This window comes from Sapajus apella, unplaced genomic scaffold (assembly GCF_009761245.1).
Source record: "Sapajus apella isolate SASKATOON/1434 unplaced genomic scaffold, GSC_monkey_1.0 scaffold78, whole genome shotgun sequence".
Classification (NCBI taxonomy): Eukaryota; Metazoa; Chordata; class Mammalia; order Primates; family Cebidae; genus Sapajus; species Sapajus apella.
The window spans coordinates 9,999,547-10,021,365 of NW_022437018.1; the positions used below are offsets into that span (position 1 = coordinate 9,999,547).

The window sequence follows — 21,819 nt, forward strand, 5'->3', positions numbered from 1 at the left end:
CTTTTTTGCTCCCTTCTCCCCCATTTCACGAACTTCTGTGTTCTTTTCTTGTCTTTTTCTTTTTTTCTGAGATGGAGTCTCTCTCTGTAGCCCAGTCTGGAGTGCAGTGGCGTGATCTTGGCTCACTGCAACCTCCGCCTCCTGGGTACAAGTGATTCTTCTGCCTCAGCCTCCCAAATAGCTGGGCTTACAGGCAACCACCACCATGCCCTGTTAATTTTTGCATTTTTAGTAGAGACAGGCTTTCACCATGTTGGCCAGGCTGGTCTCAAACTCCTGACCTCAAGTGATCCACCCACCTCAGCCTCCCAAAATACTGCGATTAGAGGCCTGAGCCACCATGCCTGGCCTAACTTCTGCTCCTGATTCCTTCCTTTCCTGATCCTGAAGTGCCCTAAGCTGATTCCACATTGGCTTTGTCTTGTCTGTGCCCTACAGGTGCATAATGGGAACCATGGCATGCCCTCTGCCCTGACACATTGTAGGCCTGTAGGCTGCTCAAGGCAGCCTTCCTCTGGCCCATCAGCAAACAGCCAGCTTGCTCCTCACTCTTTAGGTTTCTCAGTTAGGAAGCAGACAGCAAACCCCTATGTTCTGTTAACTATAGGAGGCATAGCCAGCTTTCCAAGTGGATCCATTTAATCTCCCTTGCTAAACTTGAGGGGAAAAAGGCACCCAGGGTTAGGGGTGGAGGTAGGCATCTCACAGACATTAACAGCCCTCTCCAAAGTCCTCTTGCTGGATCTTCTCCCACCTGACTCTTGTGCCTGTGATGAAGGTGAAAGGTTGAAATAATCTAAGCTGTCCTGAAGCAACCTGCTTTGAAATTTCTGAAAGATAGTGTGTCTCAAAAGGCACTTGTTTTCTGATATCTAGCCCATCTTGGTGCCTCAGTAGAAACTTCAGATTACAATCTAGTTACAAGTGTATCCTCACTACCTGGTTACTAATAGTGTATGTATGTATATACATATATATACACACATGATTTACTATTATTACATATATAAATAGTATATATGCATATATATGTATACATGCATATATACTATTTATATATTATACTATTTACTATATAAATACTAAATAAACCCAAATTTGTTAAAAAGTAATATCAATTTAGAATCATGAATACAATCCAACAAAGAAAAAAATTCCTGATGTAATTTTAAACTGGCAAGCCTAGAAAATACTTCAAACTTTGAAACCATTTCATATATTTATTGAAAATATATTGATTGTAAAAAATTAGGTTGAATCACCTACACTTTGTTATACACACACACACACACACACACACACACACACCCCCACACATAAATGTCAGTTTTGGCTGGGTGTGGTAGCTCACGCCTATAATCTCAGTACTCTGGGAGGCCGAGGCAGGCAGATCATAAGGTCCAGAGATCAAGACCATCCTGACCAACATGGTGAAACTCCGTCTCTACTAAAAATACAAAAGTTAGCTGGGCACGGTGGCACGCTTGAATTCGGGAGGTGTAGCAATGAGCCAAGATCATACCACTGTACGCCAGCCTGTTGACAAAGCGAGACTCCATCTCATTTTAAAAAAAAAAGTCAGTTTTACATAGTTCCACCTAATAGGTGAATCGTGGAAGCTTTAACTTTTCTCAAAAATATTCCTGTAATGTAGAAAATAATGTTAATACATTTCAACTACATCTGGTTTCAGAATCCAGTAAAAATATTTTACATTAACTGACTTGAATGATCTGATTAAAAATTAATAAACTTTACTGGAAATTAGTCACTTATTCCAACCTATAAGAGCTGAGTACTTACTTTTTTTTATCCAGTTTGAGATGAAGCAGAGAGGGGCAGATTTAAAATTAGTCTCAAGAAATTAAAATCAAGAAACACTTGGTTTCTGTATTTCCAAAATTAAAATTCTATCCGAATTCAGATGATCGTACTGAATGTATAAGACAACAGTAATTAGAGGACATGACTAACGTGATTTAGCTTGAGAATGCATGAATCCTGAGCTCAGTTACTCTGCCACTGACTAGGGTCAGGTGCATATCAGTCGTGTGCTTCCAAATTCCATTTCAGGAGCATCCCAGTACCATCTCCACAGAGCTCCCTAAATTATAAAATTAGGGTTAACTAGAGTCACAAGTTTAACCAAAGATCTCAGTCTCACCCCAAGCACATGGCTCCAGATTCCTCAAAGACGTTGCGATGTCAGAACAAGTGATTCCCTCTATTTCATTCATGTATTCACTCATTCTTCAGATACTTATTGAGCGCTCACCTGCCATGGCGCAGACACTCTTCTAGGTGCTGTCAATATAGGGAGAAGGAAGACAAACAAGATCCTTGTTGTTGTGGAGGTAACATTCTAACACTTGGAGATGCAATCATTCAATCAATAAACAAACAAGAAAAATACTAGATCGTAACCAGTGCTATGTAGAGAATTAGAATGGGGAGTTACATTAGATGAAGGGATCTCGGGAGGCTGCTTTGGGGAGGTGATTTGACACAGAGTTTTGCTCTGTTGCCCAGGCTGGAATACAGTGGCGTGATCTCAGCTCAGTGCAACCTCTGCCTCCTGGGTTCAAGCAATTCTCATGCCTCAGCCACCCCAATAGCTGGGCTTATAGGTGTGCACCACTACACTCAGCTAATTTTTGTATTTTTAGTAGAGACAGAGTTTTGCCATGTTGGCCAGGCTGGTCTCGAACTCCTGGCCTCAGGTGATCCACCCAACCTCGGCCTCCCAAAGTGCTAGGATTACAGGCATGAGCCACCACACCTGGCCTCTTTTTTTTTTTTTTTTTTCCTAGCATCTTGTATTGTTACAATAGAGAAATATTTTTCAAGACAGGTTTTCTGCAATTGTGAAGATGGAAAAATCCAGTAGAGCCAGAAAGTTGGTGATGCAGGCTCGTATCAGAATGCAGTTCAGAATAGCTTTGCCAAAATAACTCCATGGAGAGTTCTGCATGTTGAAAGAAACACTAATAGTACTCAGAAAATTATATTCCATCGACTTTCCATTTCCTACAGAATTCTACTGGGGCTGCATGTCAGGTGGAAAATCAGGATGCACTAAGGCCATGTGGGATTATAGGAGACACACTGAAGTTTCCTTTAGTGCTCCATGCTGAGAAACTGGATATGGAACTTACCTGGTTTATTTGGGTTTCATGGTGTACATCTAACACCTGAATCTTAAAAAGTTGCTTCCTCAATTGTACTGATGGACATGTTCTTCCTTGCCGTATGGAAATTGAAACACGTTTGTCATTTTGACAGGAGTACAAAATTTCAAGCTTTGAGCAGAGGCTGATGAATGAAATCGAGTTTCGCTTGGAACGTACTCCTGTTGATGAATCAGATGATGAAATTCAACATGATGAGATCCCCACGGGCAAGTGTATTGCTCCCGTCTTTGACAAGAGACTCAAGCACTTCCGGGTCACAGAAGGCTCTCCAGTCACATTCACCTGCAAAATTGTAGGGATACCTGTTCCAAAGGTAGGGGAAGATGACAAGCCAGTTGGCCAACTAACAGCATGGAACTATAGACAGTGCCTTCAAGATGGTCTTTTTGAAATATACACATTGTTTTTTCTTCTTTTTTGTATTTGTTATTGATATAATTGTACATATTTTAGAGTATATGTGATATTTTGATACATGTATACATTGTGTAATAATCAAATCATGATAACTGGGATATCCATCACTCAAACATTTATGTTTTTGGGAATTGGGGGCATTACAGTTTTTCTTTTCTAACTATTTTGAAATATACAAGTTATTATTAGCTATAATTTTTTCACTCTACTATCAAATACTAGAACTTATTTCTTCTATCTAACTGTATGTTTGTACCCATTAACCAACCTCTCTTCACTCTCCTCTCCCATCTACCCTTCCCAGCCTATGGTAACCACCATTCTACTTACTGCCTTCATGAGATCATTTCCTTTAGCTCCCACATATAAGTCAGAACATGCAGTATGTGTCTTACTATGTCTAGCTTCCTTCACTTAACATAATGACCTCAAGTTACATCCATGTTGCTGCCAATGGTGGGATTTCATTCATTCTTTTTTATAGCTGAATAATATTCCATTGTGTATAGATACCGCATTTGCTTTATGTATTCATCCATTGATGGACACATAGGTTGATTCTGTAACTTGGCTATTGTGAATAGTGCTGGAATAAACACAGGAGTGCAGATATCTCTTCAACATACTGATTTCAGGTTTTTTTTTTTTTTTTGGATATATATCCAGCAGTGAGATTGGTGTATCATATGGTAGTTCTATTTTTAGTTTTGGTTTTTTGTTTTTTTGAAACAAAGCGTCACTCTGTTGCCCAGGCTGGAATGCAGTGGTATGATCTTGGCTCACTTCAACCTCTGCTTCCTGGGTTCAAGAAATTCTGCCTCAGCCTCCTGAGTAGCTGGGATTACACACTGGGCTAATTTTTGTATTTTCAGTAGAGACAGGGTTTCACCACGTTGGCCAGGTTTGTCTCGAACTCCTGACCTCAGGTAATTCGCCCACATCAGCCTCCCAAAGTGTTGGGATTACAGGTGTGAGCCGCCACAGCAGGCTCTTTTTAGTTTTTTGAAGACTCTCCATACCGTTTTCCATAACAGCTGCACTACTTTACATTTCCACTAACGGTGTGTGAGGGTTCCCCTTTCTCCACATTATGCCAGCATTTGTTATTTTTTGTCTTTTTGGGAATAGCCATTCTAACTCTAATGAGATGATATTTCTTGGGGTTTGATTTGCATTTTCCTGATGATTAGTAATGTTGAACATTTTTCCATATACTTATTGGCCATTTGTATGTGTTTGTTCTTTTGAGAAATGTCTATTCAGGTCTTTTGCCCATTTTTAACAGAGTCCTTGATTTTTGCTATTGAGTTGTTTGGGTTCCTTATATATTCTGGTTAGTAATCCCTTGTCAGGCAGATACTTTACAAATGTGTTCTCCCAATCTGTAGGTTGTCTCTTCACTTTGTTAATTGTTTCCTTTGCTGTGCAGAAGCTTTTTACTTGCTGTGATCCCATTTGTCTATGTTTGCCTTTGCTGCCTGTGCTTTTAAGGTCTTACTCAAAAAAAAATTTGCCCAGACCAGTGTCCTGTAGTGTTTCCCCGCTGTTTTCTTCAAGTAGTTTCATAGCTTCAGGCCTGGCATTTAAGTCTTTAATATATTTAGAGTGGCTATTTTATCTAGTGAAAGGTGAAGATCAAGTTTCATTCTTTTCCATATGGGTATTCAGTTTTCCTGGCACCATTTATTGAAGAGACTGTCCTTTCCCTCAATGTATGTTCCTTTTTTTTTTTTTTTTTTTTTTTTTTTGTGGGGGACGGAGTCTTGCTGTCACCCAGGCTGGAGTGCAGTGGCGCAATCTGGGCTCACTGCAACCTCCGCCTCCTGGGTTCAAGGGATTCTTCCGCCTCAGCCTCCCGAGTAGCTGGGACTACAGGCGTGTGCCACCACACCAGGCTAATTTTTGTATTTTTAGTAGAGACGGGGTTTCATCATGGCGAGAATGGTCTCGATCTCTTGACCTCGTGATCCGCCCGCCTCGACCTCCCAAAGTGCTGGGATTACAGGCGTGAGCCACCGCGCCCGGTCTCAATGTATGTTCTTGGTGCCTTTGTCAAAAATTAGTTGGCTGTAAATACATGGATTTATTTCTGGGTTCTCTATTCTGTTCCATTGGTCTATGTGTCTGTTTTTATGCCAGTACCATGGTGTTTTGGTTACTATAGCTTTATATTATAATTTTAAATCAGATATCATGATGCCTCCAGCCTTGTTCTTTTTGCTCGGGATTGCTTTGGCTATTTGTGGTATTTTGTGATTCCATATGAATTTTAGAATTGTTTTTCATATTTCTTTTCTTTTTTTTTTTTTTTTGAGACAGGGTCTCGCTGTATCACCCAGGCTGGAGTGCAGTGGTGAGATCTCTGCTTGCTGCAACCTCCATCTCCTGGGTACAAGCAATTCTCCTGCCTCAGACTCCTGAGTAGCTGGCATGACAGCTGTGTGCCACTATACCTGGTTAATTTTTGTCTCTTTAGTAAAGATGAGATTTCTCCATGTTGGCCAGGCTGGTCTCAAACTCCTGGCCTCAAGTGATCCACCTGCCTCAACCTCCCAAAGTGTTGGGAATACAGGTGCGAGCCACCACGCCTGGCCTGTTTTTTCTATTTCTTCAAAGGACGTCATTGGTATTTTGATAGGGATTGCATTGAATCTGTAGATCACATTGAGTAGCATAGACATTTTAACAATATTAATTCTTCCAATCCGTGAACAGGGGCCATCTTTCCATTTGTGTGTGCGTGCCCTCTTCTATTTCTTTCAGTGTTTTGTAGTTTTCCTTGTGGAGATCTTTAACTTCTTTGGTTAAATTTATTCGTAGGCATTTTGTTTATTTATTTTTGTTGGTATTGTAAATGGGATTGCTTTCTTGATTTGTTTTTCAGATTGATTCCTGTTAGTGTATAGAAACGCTACTGATTTTATTATGTTGATTTTGTATCTCAACTTTACTAAATTTGTTTACCCTGAGAGGTTTTTGATAGAGTCTAGGTTTTTCTAAAGTATAACATCATGTCATCTGCAAGCAAGAATAATTTTACTTCTTCCTTTGCAATTTGAATACCCTTTATTTCTTTCTCTTGCCTAATTAGTCTGGCCAGGACTTCTAGGGCCATACTGGATAAAAGTGGTGAAAGTGGGCATCTTTGTCTTGTTCCTGATCTCAGTGTAAAGGCTTTCAGTATTTCCCTGTTCAGTACAATATTAGCTCTGGGTTTGTCATATATGGCCTTTATTGTGTTATGTTACTTCTACACTCTATTTGTTGAGGGTTTTTATCATAAAGGGGTATTGAATTTTATTGAGTGCTTTTTCAGTGTCTATTGAAATGATCATATGGTTTTTGTCCTTGATTCTGTTGATGTGATGTGCCATGTTTATTGACTTGCCTATGTCGAATCACCCTTGCAGAGCTGAGATGAATCCCGCTGGATCATGATGAATAATCTTTCCAATGTGTTGTTGAATTCAGTTTGCCAGTATTTTGTTGAGGATTTTTTGTACCTATGTTTATCAGGAATATTCCCCTGTAGTCTTGTTGTTGTTGTTGTTGTTGGGTCTTTGACTGGCTTGGGTATCAGGTTAATGCTGGCCTTGTAGAATTAGTTTGGAAGTATTCCCTTCTCTAATTTTTCTGAAATCGTTTGACTAGAATTGATATTAGTTCTTCTTTAAATGTTTGGTAGAATTCAACAGTGAATCCATCAGGCCCTGGGCTTTTCTTGGATGGGAGAATTTTTTTATTGCTGCTTCAATCTCATCACTCATTATTGGTGTGGTCTGTTCAGGTTTTCTATTATTTCTTTATAGTTTAGTCTTGGTAGGTTGTATGTGTCCAGGAATTTGCCAATTTCTTCCAGGCTTTCCAATTGCTGGCTTATAGTTGTTGATAATAGTCTCTAGTGATCCTTTGTATTTCTGTGGTATCAATTTTATTGTTTCCTTTTTCATCCCTGATTTTATTTATTTGGGTCTTCTCTCTTCTTTCTTAGTCTAGCTAAAGGTTTGTCAATTCTGTTTGTCTTTTCAAAAAAACAACTTTCATCTCTTGCATTTTTGGTCTTTTGTGTTTTTTTTTTTCAGTCTTAATTTTATTGATTTCTGCTCTGTGTTTATTATTTCTTTCTTTCCACTAATTTTGGATTTGGTTTGTTCTTGCTTTGTTCCTTGAGATGCCTCTTTAGCTAATTTATTTGAAGTCTTTCTAAGGTTTTTTAATATAGGTATTTATTGCTATAAATTTCTTTCTTAGTAAGAAAGTCTTGTTAGACTCTAGTGAAGTATCTACAGAGGGAATGAAAACTCGTATCAGAAAATAGAAAAGCCCAGATAATTTCACTTAAAAAAAAAAAAACACACATCAGGAATGGGATCATTAAATAGGCTAAAAAGAAATCAGACTTATGGATAAGTTCAAATTTTAATAAAAGTTTAAAATAAATGTCTTAATCATGATACTATATTTTGGGCTGTTGATTCTCATAGCCATCAAACTCACCAAACTGATATTTTTCTGTCTACTTAATATCTATTTAGTATCCACAGGGTACCTGTTCTTATACAAAGTAAATTATATTTGTATCATTACTATTAGGTTGGTAAATGCTGGAAATGTCATATCGTTATCACTGGATGCTGAAAAATCACGAGTCACCAGATTTTTTGGCAGTCAGATGAGAGAAGGATTTACACCCAGCATGGTTTGTGGCAGAAGATCTCTCCGCTCTGCTTTCATAAACATCAGCATAGTGTTATCATGTATGGTTAGGTAACCAGGAAAAGTAGAAGAGGACAGCTGTGACTGGTACTTTATCTCCTCTGTCTTTTGAGAGATCTCCTTCACACATACAGAACTTAACATGAGATATGTAGATAGATGTGCATGTGTGAAAACATATAAATACACACATACACACACACAGATATTTACATTTTGGCTAGGTGAGAAATTTAGCAAGTTAATCCTAGCCTCATTCCATTTAGTGTAACAAACTCAAGCAAAGTGACTTATTCTAAGTGCTGAGATCTGCAACTGCAGGAGACTTGAGCTTGTAAATAAGGTAATGAGAAAAGATCCAGTCTCCTGGTTTTCTTATTTGGCTTCTGAAGACATGTCTGGTCCTTAGGGTGGCTTTTTTTAACTAAGTATGAAGTGAAGTACAAGAAAAATAGTCAAAAGCTTCATCTTACTCCGAAATTGTATTGGATTCTTGACTTAAATAATATAATATTTCATATTAAATACTATTATATAGGTACAAGTAGAGGGGCATACTATACAGTCATTTTTGATATGTTTTCTAACTTTTTTTTCAAGTGTTTCATAAAGGATGGATCACTTAAAAGACGGCAGTCAGCCCTTACCTCAACCCAGAACCTAGTTCATTCACCTCTAAAGATAAACAAAACAGTATACGTCTTGATAATTTTTCATTTCAGGTTTACTGGTTCAAAGATGGGAAGCAGATTTCCAAGAGAAATGAGCACTGCAAAATGAGACGAGAAGGAGATGGGACATGTTGTCTGCACATTGAATCCACCACCAGCGATGACGATGGCAACTACACCATCATGGCAGCCAACCCCCAGGTGGAGACGCAGGGTTCTGCGCTGTGCTGCACTCTGAGGAAGGAGCGGTTGATGTCATTGTGAATGAGACCTGAGAAGTGCGAGTTACTAAGGATTTCTGAGGAAAATGAATGAGAAGCATTGTGATTGTGTGTAACTAGGGTACAGCCACACAACTTAAAAGACCAGTTAGCCACTGATGGGTCACTCAATTCTTCAGCCTTTATCAAGGGGCATTAGTACTATATCTTCCCTATGTATACCTTGCAGACTTACTGAACTAAATCTTGTGTTTCTCAACTCAGTGATTCTCTTGAAGAGTCGATATATCATTATCTCAATCATTCTATCAGGAATGAAATGTCATTTTTGTTCTTTAGTGAATAGGCAAATTACTTTGCAAAGGTTTGTGAATGTCCCTCAAACTCATAATGTCCACTTTTTTGGATTGTTTTGTTTTTTAAAACTTGGAAAGCCGTAATCTTCTACTTTCCTTTTCTGAATGAAGCCAAATCTTAAAACTTCCCTAAAAGATGTAGCAGAATAAGCATTTTCAATTACTATTTGAATAGGAAGTACAGAACTATAACATCTTTTCCTATTGAAATGTTAGTTTTGAAGAATCTTTGTTGAAAATCATATGAAAATATTTGGCCATGCTTTCTGAATTATAACTGCGAACAATGTTAAGTACACAAAAATTCAAATTTCTTTTTACCTTTGTGCTGTTCATATCTCAGTTTAAAAATGAAAGTCATCACTGTACTCTTAAAAACCTCTCCCCTGGAATATTAACAGTGATTTCAGAAATCATATTTTATTGTTTTTATTCCTCTCCCCCAAAGAAAAACTCATAATAGCCAAAATTTCATGATGTTCTTGTCCAGAAAATTTTATGTAAATTGAAAAAAATGTGGGATTCTTATTTTAATCTTGTTCGTTTTCTGTTTGTTAGGGGAGAATCAGCTGTTCTGGCCACTTGATGGTACAAAGTTTGCCCATTCGTAGTCGACTAACCTCTGCGGGTCAGTCTCATAGGTAAAGGCAATAAGAATTCTCCTTCTCTCTTTATTTATTTATTTTTTTTTGGCAGGCTGAGCAGAAGAATCTCTTGAACCTGGGAGGCAGAGGTTGCAGTGAGTCAAGATCGCACCATTGCATCCCAACCTGGGCAACAAGAGCAAAACTCCAACTCAAAAAACAATTTTTTTAATTTAAAAATAGTCTTTTATAGAGCAAAAGTTTTTTTTTTTTTTTAGAGGAAGAAAGAGAGAAAGAAAAAGAAAATAAAAAAAAAAGAATAAAGGAAAGGAAGAAAGAGGAAGAGGAAGAGGGAGAGAGAACAGGGGTGTTGCTTTATTGCCCAGGCTAAAATGCAGTCTAAAAATGGGTATGCCTGTAATTATGTTTAATAATAGAGACATAAAAAAAAAGAGGGAAGAAAATAATTAACAAGCAGCCAACCAATATTTCATTTAAACCTGTAAATACGTGTGATGTAGTACTGATAAGAGTGTATATTTTGTGTATTTAAAGTGGAGAGTTCTATGAATGTTAATGAAGAATTAACATTAATGTTAAAGAAGAACTCTCCTTCTCTAGGCCCTTTCCAGGCACCTGCTCACCATCATGAGCACCAAAGTACGGGATCCATGCATTCTTAATTAAAGGTAGTCCTTCACTTGCAGCATCAGCATCACCTGGGAGTTGGTTGGAAATGCAGAATCTCAGGCCCCAGCCAGGATCTACTGACTCAATCTGCATTTTAACAGAATTCCCAGGTGATTCACAAGCCTAGTAAAGTTTAACAAGCACTAGTCTCTGGGTTGGGTTGTTTTTTTTTTTTTAAGTTTGTTTTTTTGTTTAAGAGACAGGTCTCACTTTGTTGCCCAGGCTGGAGTGCAATGGTGCAATCGTAGCTCTCTGAAACCTCAAACTCATGGGCTCAAGCCATCCTCCCATCTCAGCCTCTCAATTAGCTGAGACTACAGCCACATGTCACCATGTGGGCTCAGTTTTTCTGTGTGTGTGTGTAGAGACAGGTGTCTCGTTATGTTGCCTGGGTTTGTCTCATGCTCCTGGCCTCAAGCAATTCTCCAGCCTTGGCCTCCCAAAGTGCTGGGATTGCAGGCATGAGCCACCACTCCCAACCTGGCACTCTTAATGGTTCAAAGTTTGTAACCATCAGTAGCACCTGCATACATAATATGTAAATTTGACCCGTTGAAGTAAGTTACCATCTTTTGTTTGATAAAACAGAAACTTTTAATGATTGAATGTATATTGATGGAATGTTTTTGTTGTTGTCTCCAATATAACAACTGGTTTTCTTCCTCTCTGATTTTACTAAACACTAAGAAGAAAGAGCCTGGCTTTCCACTTAAATCTTATGATGCCACAAAGTCTTAGCAAAGCATTCCTTAGCTGCTGACACAGAGAAATTAAATGTGACTTACCAAAGGAACAAAAATAGTGACCTATGTCTCAGATATGGTATTTCACCACCATTGCAACTATAATTTCTTTTTCTTTTCTTTTTTTTTTTTTTGAGATGGAGTCTCATTCTGTCACCCAGACTGGAATGTAGTGGTGTGATCTCGCTTCACTGTAACCTCCATTTCCTGGGCTCAAGCGGTCCTCCCACCTCAGGCTCCCAAGTAACTGGGACCACAGGTGTGTGCCACCATGCCCGGCTAATTTTTGTAATTTTTGTAGAGACGAGGTTTCACCATGTTACCCAAGCTGGTCTGAAACTCCTGAGCTCAAGCAACCAACCTGCTTCAGCCTCCCAAAGTGCGAAGATTACAGGCTTGAGCCACCTCACCCTGCCCCCTCTCCCTCCACATCCTCCTCCTCCTCCTCCTCCGTTCTTTTTTAAGAACAGCTGTTACTGTTGGTCAGTCTTATCCAGTTTAAGTTCATGGTCATCTTTAATGGTCTGCCATAATTTATAGCCGGGTTAAATTTTATTACTCAAAGGCACAGGGATTGCAGCTGCCTTGCTCTGGGCAATAAACAGGACTTCTCTTTTGGCTCTCCTTTGAGGTTCAGATTGAATACTGATTTATTTGTTTATTTTGATGACTTTTGAACAACTGGTCGAACTCATAGCAAGGGGAGCTGAGCCTACTTAACCCAGAACGACAGAAAGAAGCTAAGCCTGTTTATTTGATTGCGGATCTCACAAGACAATCCCACAGTGTATGAGATACTTACCACTTTGTGTTTCACATCAGCTGCACACCATTATTTATTGTTTATGGTCCAGCCTCCCCTTTCCCCCATCAAAAAAAAAATATATATCTGCTCTCTAGGTCCTGTAGCCCATGCCTAAATGCCTATCATCATAAGTTTGTAAATTTATTTCTATGTTTAATGCCTGAACATGCTTCTTGTTGTAGGGGAAGGTCCCGAGTGCAAGAAAGAGACAAAGAGCCCCTACAGGAACGCTTTTTCCGACCACATTTCCTGCAGGCTCCTGGAGATATGGTAGCTCACGAGGGGCGCCTCTGTCGGCTGGACTGTAAGGTAGACTCCAGCACCAATCCTTGGTTCCAGATCTGTTCATATTTTGTATTCATTTACATTCATTTTTGTTTGTATCTGTTTTGTGGGGTTTTTTTTCCCCCTAGAAGAGTGGGATGGGGAGGGGGGGGAGATCACTTTTTTTTTTATCATAAGGCTTGTTTGGAGTATTTAATGTCAGACAAAATTATTTTATGCAATTTTTGAATCTTTATATATTAATAAAAAATACATTGGTATTATATTAATTGCATTTTTAGAAGACAACCAAAGAGGTGATACACAGTAGTTACCTCTTATCTGAGAAGCACCCGTTCCAAGCCTTGGAGTGAATGTCTGAAACTTTAAGTAGTACTGAGCCATATATATACTTTTTTTTTTTTTTGAGACAGAGTCTTGCTCTTGTTGCCCAGGCTGGAGTGCAATGGCACCATCTCGGCTCACTGCAACCTCCACCTCCCGGGTTCAAGTGATTCTCCTTCTTCAGCCTCCCGAGTAACTGGGATTACAGGCGCTCATCACCATGCCTAATTTTTGTATTTTTAGTAGAGACGGGGTTTCATCATGTTGGTCAGGCTGGTCTCAAACTCCTGACCTCATGATCCCCCCATCTCGGCCTCCCAAAGTGCCCACAGGTGTTAGCCACCGTGCCCAGCCCAATACCATTTTTTTAATTTGATAACCAAGATAGCTACTAAGTGACTAATGGGCAGGTAGTATAGACAGTGTGGACACGGTGGACGAATGGGTGATTCATATCCTGGGTAGGATGGAGTAAGACGGCATGAGATTTCATCATGCCACTTGGAACAAAGTACAGTTGAAAACTTAGAAACTGTTTATTTCTGAAATTTTCCATTTAATATTGTCAGACTGTGGTTGACCTCGGGTAACTGAAACTTTAGATAAAAGGAGGACTACTATAATTCAGACATTTGCATCTAAGCCTTTTAAGAATTCTAGAATGCTGTAGAAGACTTAGATGCAAATCTTTTCATATGGTGTTTGGAAAACCTTTATTACTATAAAGCCATATGGTGTGATTTTCACATCCTTGAAGTGAATTGTTGTGACATGTGGCCTTTGAAAATTTATAGACATGAAAATATGGCTCCAAGGTAGTGTATGAGGACAGAAGCTGGCTTCTCATACTAATCAACCTCCATTACCTTTAGCTATTCTACATTCTCATTTTTTGACTGGGCTTTAGTTGAACAGCATGGATATCTCTCAGTATGAAGAGAAGCTTACATCACCCTTTCTGCCCCACAGATGCAGAATGCTATGAAAGACTTAGATTCGTGAAAGCTTGAGGTTAAGCATTCATAACGGGTCCACTTCCATCAGTGGTTCTTCTTCTCTCTGTGGCTGACTAAATAATTTTTGGGTTGATTATTACACCCCCTCCCTAAACTCTGAAAGATTCCCATGCCTGGGTCCCATCCCCAGAGATTCTGATTCACGGTAAATGGGCACCAGGATTTTTTTTTTTTTTAGACCAAATCTCACTCCGTCGCCAGGCTGGAGTGCAGTAGCACAATCTCAGCTCACTGCAACCTCCGCCTCCTGGGTTCAAGAGAGTCTTCTGCCTCAGCCTCCTGAGTATCTGGGACTACAGGCACGCACCACCATGCCCAGCTAATTTTTTTTGTGTGTGTATTATTAGTAGAGATGGGGTTTCACCATGTTGGCCAGGATGGTCTCCATCTCCTGACCTCGTGATTTGCCCACCTCAGCCTCCCAAAGTGCTGGGATTACAGGCGTGGACCACCGCACCCAGCAGGGCACCAGGATTTTTAAACACCTCCCACATGATTGTAACATGCAGCAAGGTTTGAGAACTCTGGTTTAATATCTGGCCTTTTATTATCCTCAGCAAACTCACACAGGAACAGAAAACCAAACACCGCATGTTCTCACTCATAAGTGGGAGTGGAACACTGAGAACACATGGACACAGAGAGGGGAACATCACACACCACGGGCTGTTGAAGCGTGGGAGAGCAGAGGGAGCTTAGAGGACGGGGCAATAGGTGCAGCCAACCACCATGGCACACGTATACCTGTGTAACAAGCCTGCACGTTCTGCACATGCATCCTGTTTTTATTTTTATTTTTTTTAGAAAAAGAAAATATCTGGCCTTTCTCTTGGCTATTAGGTATGTAAGCAGTATATCATCTCTGAAATTGATGCTGCAGGCCCATTATATCTATCTATTTTGCTTTTTCATTCTTATTTATTCTAATCTAGAGTATAATCAAATAGGTTAACCATGACTTCAACTGCGGTCAAAGTACCATACAGTTAAATTCATGCAGCCGTTTATTCAGACCCCTCTTTTCTCTCAATGCCCCTACAGAGAGGTTTCTGGCCACCCCATTTTTCTCTCACTATTTGGTGCCAAGCAAGGATAAAAAATTCAGCCACCAAATAAATGTGCCTGTCATCAGTCATTGGCCTCAGCTGTCCTGTTGTTTATTTTAGGTGAGTGGTTTACCGCCTCCGGAGCTGACGTGGCTACTCAATGGCCAACCCGTGCTACCAGATGCCTCCCACAAGATGCTGGTCAGGGAGACCGGAGTCCATTCTCTGCTCATCAATCCACTCACGCAGCGCGACGCAGGGACCTACACGTGCATTGCTACCAACAAAACCGGGCAGAACTCTTTTAGTCTGGAACTCTCTGTAGTAGGTAAAGTTTGCTGCTGGGACCCCTAAACATAACTTCCTCCAAAGTCACTGCCCAAATACACAGAGCCTCTGCCAGAATGCCTTCATCCTTTGCCCTACTAACTCCAATCTCAGTTTCCCCTTTACTGTGGTAAGGGCAGTATTTCCTACATTACTTTCAAAAACATGTCAGTAATCCAAAAACATAATATGGTACCATTGCCTATTACCCATTAAATAAATGAGAGTCATTGTAATCATCAATCAGTCAAGCAATTAGCTGCCACTAAATTCCAGTTATTTCCCCTGCAGTCCATCATTCCTGGAACATACCAGGCTCTTCCCCCACCGCTCCCATCTGAGCTTTCATGCCTTTGCACCAATGATTTCTCTACCTGAATGTCCTTTTCTGCCTGGCAACCTCCTACTCATTCTGTAAGGCCTAACTGAAATGTCACCGCGAGGTACAGTGAATCCACCAGGCACAGCTACTCCTTCCCAGCCTCACAGCCATAACGTGTTTCCATAGCACTCAGAAAAGGAGAGATTCATAGGGCAGGTAGGGCCTTCTGTGTAACTGTTAATTCTTTGCCTCCCTGAAGAGATGCTGAGCTCGTTCTCCTCACATCTCCAGTGCTGTCTCTCTTCTGCGTATGTCAGTGCCTGGAATAGGGAAGGTGTCCAACAAATATTGAATCAGTATCTAAACAAATGAAACCTTGTCTTCTTAGAATAAAACACTATAATGCCTACAGATAAGGACAAGACATTGTCGCCTGGGAAGTGCCAGTCCTGCAGAGCAGTAGTCCAGCCAGAAATAAATTTCAGAATGCAGGAATTCTGGTGTTGGGCTTCCTCCTGCTCTCGGTGTAGCCCTGTAAAAAAATCAGGGTGGCAGTCGCGGTGGCTCACACCTGTAATCCCAGGGCTTTGGGAGACCGAGGCAGGCGGATCACGTGAGGTTAGGAGTTTGCAACCAGCCTGGCCAACATGGTGAAACCCCATCTACTGAAAATACAAAAATTAGGCCGGGCGTAGTGGCTCACATCTGTAATCCCAGCACTTTGGGAGGCTGAGGTGGGCAGATCACGAGATCAAGAGTTCAAGACCATCCTGGCCAACATGGTGAAATCCTGTCTCTATTAAAAATACAAAAATTAGCTGGGCATGGTGGTGCAAGCCTGTAGTCCCAGCTGCTTGGGAGACTGAGGCAGGAGAATCACTTGAACCTGGGAGACGGAAGTTGCAGTGAGCCAAGATCGTGTCACTGCACTCCAGCCTGGTGACAGAGTTAGACTCCATCTAAAAAAAAAAAAAAATTAGCCAAGGGTGGTAGCACACATCAGCCTGGGTGACAGAGCAAGACTCTGTGTCAAAAAAAAAAAAAAAAAAGAAGAAGAAGAAGGAAAAGAAGAGAAAATCGGGGTGGTTTCAGCAGGGTAATCCTCTCTGCAGGCTAGTGGCGGTTTCCCCTGTATATCTTTTTCCTTTTCTCACTTTAATTTCTTCTCACCAATAAAATAGGAAAATCTCATTCTGCAAGAATAGATTGATTCCAGGCTTTTACCTTTATTCCACGATTTTGCTAAAAAACATTGACTTTGGAACCTTGAGATATGAGGTACCTTTACCTAAATCTCTCCAGGCCAAATTTTTAAAATACTCCTTGGGAAACACAGTCTTGTGTGTGTTTTTTAAAAATAGTATTATTCCGTAGGTGTCAGATTTTTGTGGAAAAATTATTGCCTTCTACAAAATAAAACTCCTCCCCCCAAAATCTGTTTTAGTAAATAGAATATATGGTTTCTCAAAATCTACTGTCGAAATATAAAAGAAACTCCTTTAATTCCACCATTCCTAGCATTTGCACCCCTTGTGTATTACCCAGATCCTCAAGTATTGCCTCCCATGGCATGTGCAGAGATGGCTGCCCCATTTATTTTTGTCTTTTAAACCATTTCTGAAGCTTTTATCAAGGCAGTGATCCTCACTAAGAGGCATGAGGAGTGCTCTGACCAGGAGGTAAGGTGGGCGCACGCCCACTCTGCTAACTTCCAGAACTGTGGTGAGTGTGAGGCATGAACCTCAAAGTACTTACTATTTTAATAAGAATGACCCTTCTCGGCCGGGCACAGTGGCTCACGCCTGTAATCCCAGCACTTTGGGAGGCCAAGGCAGGTGGATCACCTGAGGTCAGGAGTTTGAAATCAGCCTGGCTAACAGGGTGAAACCCCATCTCTACTAAAATTACAAAAATTAGCCAGGTGTGGTGGTGCACGCCTGTAGTCCCAGCCACCTGGGAGACTCAGGTGGGAGAATCACTTGAACCTGGTCGGGGAGGGGTGTGGGCAGAGGTTACAGTGAGCTGAGATGGTGCCACTGCACTTCAGCCTGGGTAACAGAGCCAGGCCCCGTCTAAAAAAAAAAAAAAAACACAAAAAGAGAAAGAAAAAGAATGACTCTTCTCTTGCTCAGCCAAAGAGGTGAAGAAAGCACCTGTGATCCTGGAGAAACTACAGAACTGCGGTGTTCCCGAAGGCCACCCCGTGAGACTGGAGTGCCGCGTGATAGGCATGCCCCCACCTGTGTTCTACTGGAAGAAAGACAATGAAACCATCCCTTTCACCAGAGAGAGGATCAGGTACAGCAGCCACCACATCCAGAGGGACTCCCACTCTCAGTGGGGCTTGTCGCACCACCCAAATAAGTCTGCTCTGTTTGAGTCTGGCTTCTTTCATTTAGCATAATGCATTTGAGTTTCATCAATACTATTGTGTGTGCCGGGCGCGGTGGCTCAAGCCTGTAATCCCAGCACTTTGGGAGGCCGAGGCGGGTGGATCACGAGGTCAAGAGACCGAGACCATCCTGGTCAACACGGTGAAACCCCGTCTCTACTAAAAAATACAAAAAATTAGCTGGGCATGGTAGCGCGTGCCTGTAATCCCAGCTACTCAGGAGGCTGAGACAGGAGAATTGCCTGAACCCAGGAGGCGGAGGTTGCGGTGAGCCGAGATCGCGCCATTGCACTCCAGCCTGGGTAACAAGAGCGAAACTCCGTCCCAAAAAAAAAAAAAAAAATACTATTGTGTGTATTAAGAATGTATTCCGGGCCGGGCGTGGTGGCTCACGCCTGTAATCCAAGCCCTTTGGAGGCCCAGGCGGGTGGATCACCTGAGGTTGGGAGTTCAAGACCAGCCTGATCAACATGGTGAAACCCTGTCTTTAAAAAAAAAACAGAACGTATTCCTGGCCAGGTGTGGTGGCTCACACCTATAATCCCAACACTTTGGGACGCCAGGGTAGGTGGATCACCTGAGGTCAGGAGTTCGAGACCAGCCTGACCAACATGGTGAAACCCCATCTCTGCTAACAATATAAAAACTAGCCAGGCGTGTTGGTATGCACCTGTAATCTCAGCTATTCAGAGGCTGAGGCGAGAGAATTGCTTGAACCTGGGAAGCAGAGATTGCAGTGAACCAAGTTTGCATGGCTACACTCCAGCCTGGGTGACAGTGAGACTCCATCTCAAAAATAAAAAATGTATTCTGTTGCAGAGGGGTAGTTAATAAAATTTAATTTAAAATGCACAAGGAATTTATGGAATATTTTGCAAATTTTTTGTCCCATGTCTTCAATTATATTAGGACCCAGAAAAGCTCTTTGAAGTAAAAAAGCTATAACAAAATAAAACATCTAGGCAGTTATACATCTTTTCCATCCATCACTAAGTGATTGTTCTTAAAGTAAGCTTAAGGACCCAGTTTCTTAAACTGGGTATCTCGCTTAATTTTCCCTAACCAACTTAGGGAAATGGCCATTTCTTTGCTATTTTGGTTTGCCACAAGGCGACAAGTAAGTAGAGGTAGCTTCTGTACAAAACTTTCTCCTGAGAATTATTTCTCCACAGTAAACTGAATTTGCCCCAGAAGATGTTGTAGCTGTTGGGTTTTAAAGAATTTTGTCATCTAAAATATGTGCGTATGTTGGGGGCTGGTCTGTAGGGGGTATGTGTATTTTTCTCCAGTAAAACTTAACCAAGAACAGGCTGGGCGCAGTAGCTCACACCTGTAATCCCAGTGCTTTGGGAGGCCGAGGCGGACAGATCACGAGGTCAAGAGATCCAGACCATTCTTGCCAACATGGTGGAACCCTTTCTCTACTAAAAATACAAAATAAGCTGGGTAGTTCCAGCTACTCGGGAGGCTGAGGCAGAAGAATTGCTTTAACCCAGAAGGTGAAGGTTGCAGTGAGCCGAGATCGCGCCTCTGTACTCCAGCCTGGCGACATAGTGAAACTCTGTCTAAAAAAAAAAAAACTTAACCAAGAACAGAGAATAGTGTTGGGTTAACGCTCCAACCTAACAATGCAACATGTTAAACTAGATTAAACTAGATACACTAAGTAACTGAGGGTCTGCAATTTTAAATATGGTTTTATTGGGCAAAATGAAAATACATGTCTGGAAAGCTCATTCCCAGTGGAGGCTGACTGCTGGGGCTGGGTGATTGCTCAGCACTGGACTCTGAGGACCTGCTCGGTTTAGTCACCATTGCCTGGGGAAGGCAGTGGCAGGGGAGGGAGGAGGAGTGACTGAGATGCTGCAGAGAGGAAGGCCTAAGATTCAGAGACCACTGCCCACTCACTGCCCATTCATCTTCTCCCAGCCTTTAGTGAAAAGATGCCTGTCATTTTAATGTAAGCATAGGACATTCTGGCTGGGCACAGTGGCTCATGCCTGTAATCCCAACACTTTGGGAGGCCAAGGTAGGAGGATAGCTTGAGACCGGTAGTTCAAGACTAGCCTGGGCAACATAGTGAGACCCCATCTCTTAAAAAAAAAAATGTAATTGGCTAGGCATGGTGGCACACACCTGTAGTCCCAGCTACTCAGGAGGCCTGAGGAGGGAGGATTGCTTGAGCTCAGGATTTGAAGACTGCAGTGAGCCATGATCATGCCATTGTTCTCTAGAATGGGGACAAGCAAAACCCAGTCTCAAAAAAATAAAAGGGGGGGGATATTTTGATACTTTAAAGTCATAGTGATTGGCTTCTGAAAACCACACACCTAGGAACATCTGAATGGTCCTAAATAAACGCGAGCGTGCACGCACGCACACACACACACACACACACACACACACAGAGCTGCTCCTCAACTTACGACGCATTTACCTGGATGTAACCCCATCATAAATTGGGAGGCATACTGAATGCAAGTATCCTAAGTCAGGAACTGCCTGTATATCACCGTGATTATAACTGTTGTAAGAAGTTACGGCTTTTACGTCCCTGCCTTCTCTCACCTGTACACCTCTGCTCATGACATTCCTTCTTTGGGCACTCTCTCCACCTTCTCCTCTACCCCCACGCTCCAGCCCACCTCCCTAATGTTGGCGATCCCTCAAGACTCACCTCAAATATCATCTCTCTAAGGAAGAGCAGTGCCCCTGCTTCCTCTCCCACTCGGTGTACCGTCACCATTGTTAGTGTTGATGGTCTCACTCCTCTCCCACAACTTGACTGTGAGCATCTTGAGGGAAGGGACCACGTCTTCTTTGTTTTCACTGTCCCGACTCCTTACAACACCCAATGCCTTTCACCTAGTAGCATATTATGTCAGATGAAGGAATTATGAACAAATACATGAATTTCCACTGCTATTGCCTCACCTCACCTCACTTGACCTTGTGATCCACCCGTCTCGGCCTCCCAAAGTGCTGGGATTATAGGTGTGAGCCACCGCGTCTGGCCAGAGGATGATATTTTAAGAATGCAAACTGGCCAGGCACAGTGGCTTACGCCTGTAATCCCAGCACTTTGGGAGGCCAAGGTGGGTGAATCACCTGAGGTCAGGAGTTCGAGACCAGCCTGGCCAACATGGCAAAACCCCGTCTTTACTTAAAATACAAAAATTAGCTGGGCATGGTAGTATGTGCCTGTAATCCCAGCTATAGGGGAAGCCAAGGCAGAAGAATCACATGAACACAGGAGGCAGAGGTTACAATGAGCTGAGATCACATCACTAGACTCCAACCTGGGCCACAGAGGGAGACTCCATCTCAGAAAAAAAAGTTGATTATATCAGCTCCTGCTAAAAATATATCATTAGTTTCCCATCATCTGAGAGGAAGGTTTCCATCCCTTTACCATGGTGCATGTGACCTCCTCCCCTGCCTTCTTTCCAGTTCCCCCACTTGCCAGGAGCCCATGTGCACACCACCCCCAGCTGTAAGGAACATGCCATGCTCCCTCCCACACCATCTCGCCTTTGTGCAGGCTGTTCCACCACCTGGAACAGCCACATCTCACCCGCTCTGTGAGTTTCCACTCGACCTTTGAGACTGAGATGGAGCACATCTTCTGGGAACTTTTCTCACACTTGAATTGGCTGCATTACATTTCAGTGGTTGAGAAATGGATTTTTTTTTTTTTTTTTTTTTTTTTTTTG

At 41.7% G+C, this 21,819-nt stretch overlaps 1 protein-coding gene across 11 annotated transcripts in view; it reads left to right on the plus strand.

Annotated features, from left to right (window-relative positions):
- MYPN (myopalladin) overlaps window positions 1-21,819 on the plus strand; it is a 129,165-nt gene that overhangs the window by 101,043 nt on the left and 6,303 nt on the right. For all 11 annotated transcript variants that reach the window (XM_032252613.1, XM_032252609.1, XM_032252606.1 and 8 more), the window contains 6 exons: window positions 3,283-3,504; window positions 9,047-9,196; window positions 10,131-10,213; window positions 12,577-12,703; window positions 15,186-15,393; window positions 17,847-18,012. In XM_032252613.1, coding sequence (XP_032108504.1) covers window positions 3,283-3,504; window positions 9,047-9,196; window positions 10,131-10,213; window positions 12,577-12,703; window positions 15,186-15,393; window positions 17,847-18,012 — 956 coding nt within the window. The remainder of the gene's footprint in view (window positions 1-3,282; window positions 3,505-9,046; window positions 9,197-10,130; window positions 10,214-12,576; window positions 12,704-15,185; window positions 15,394-17,846; window positions 18,013-21,819) is intronic.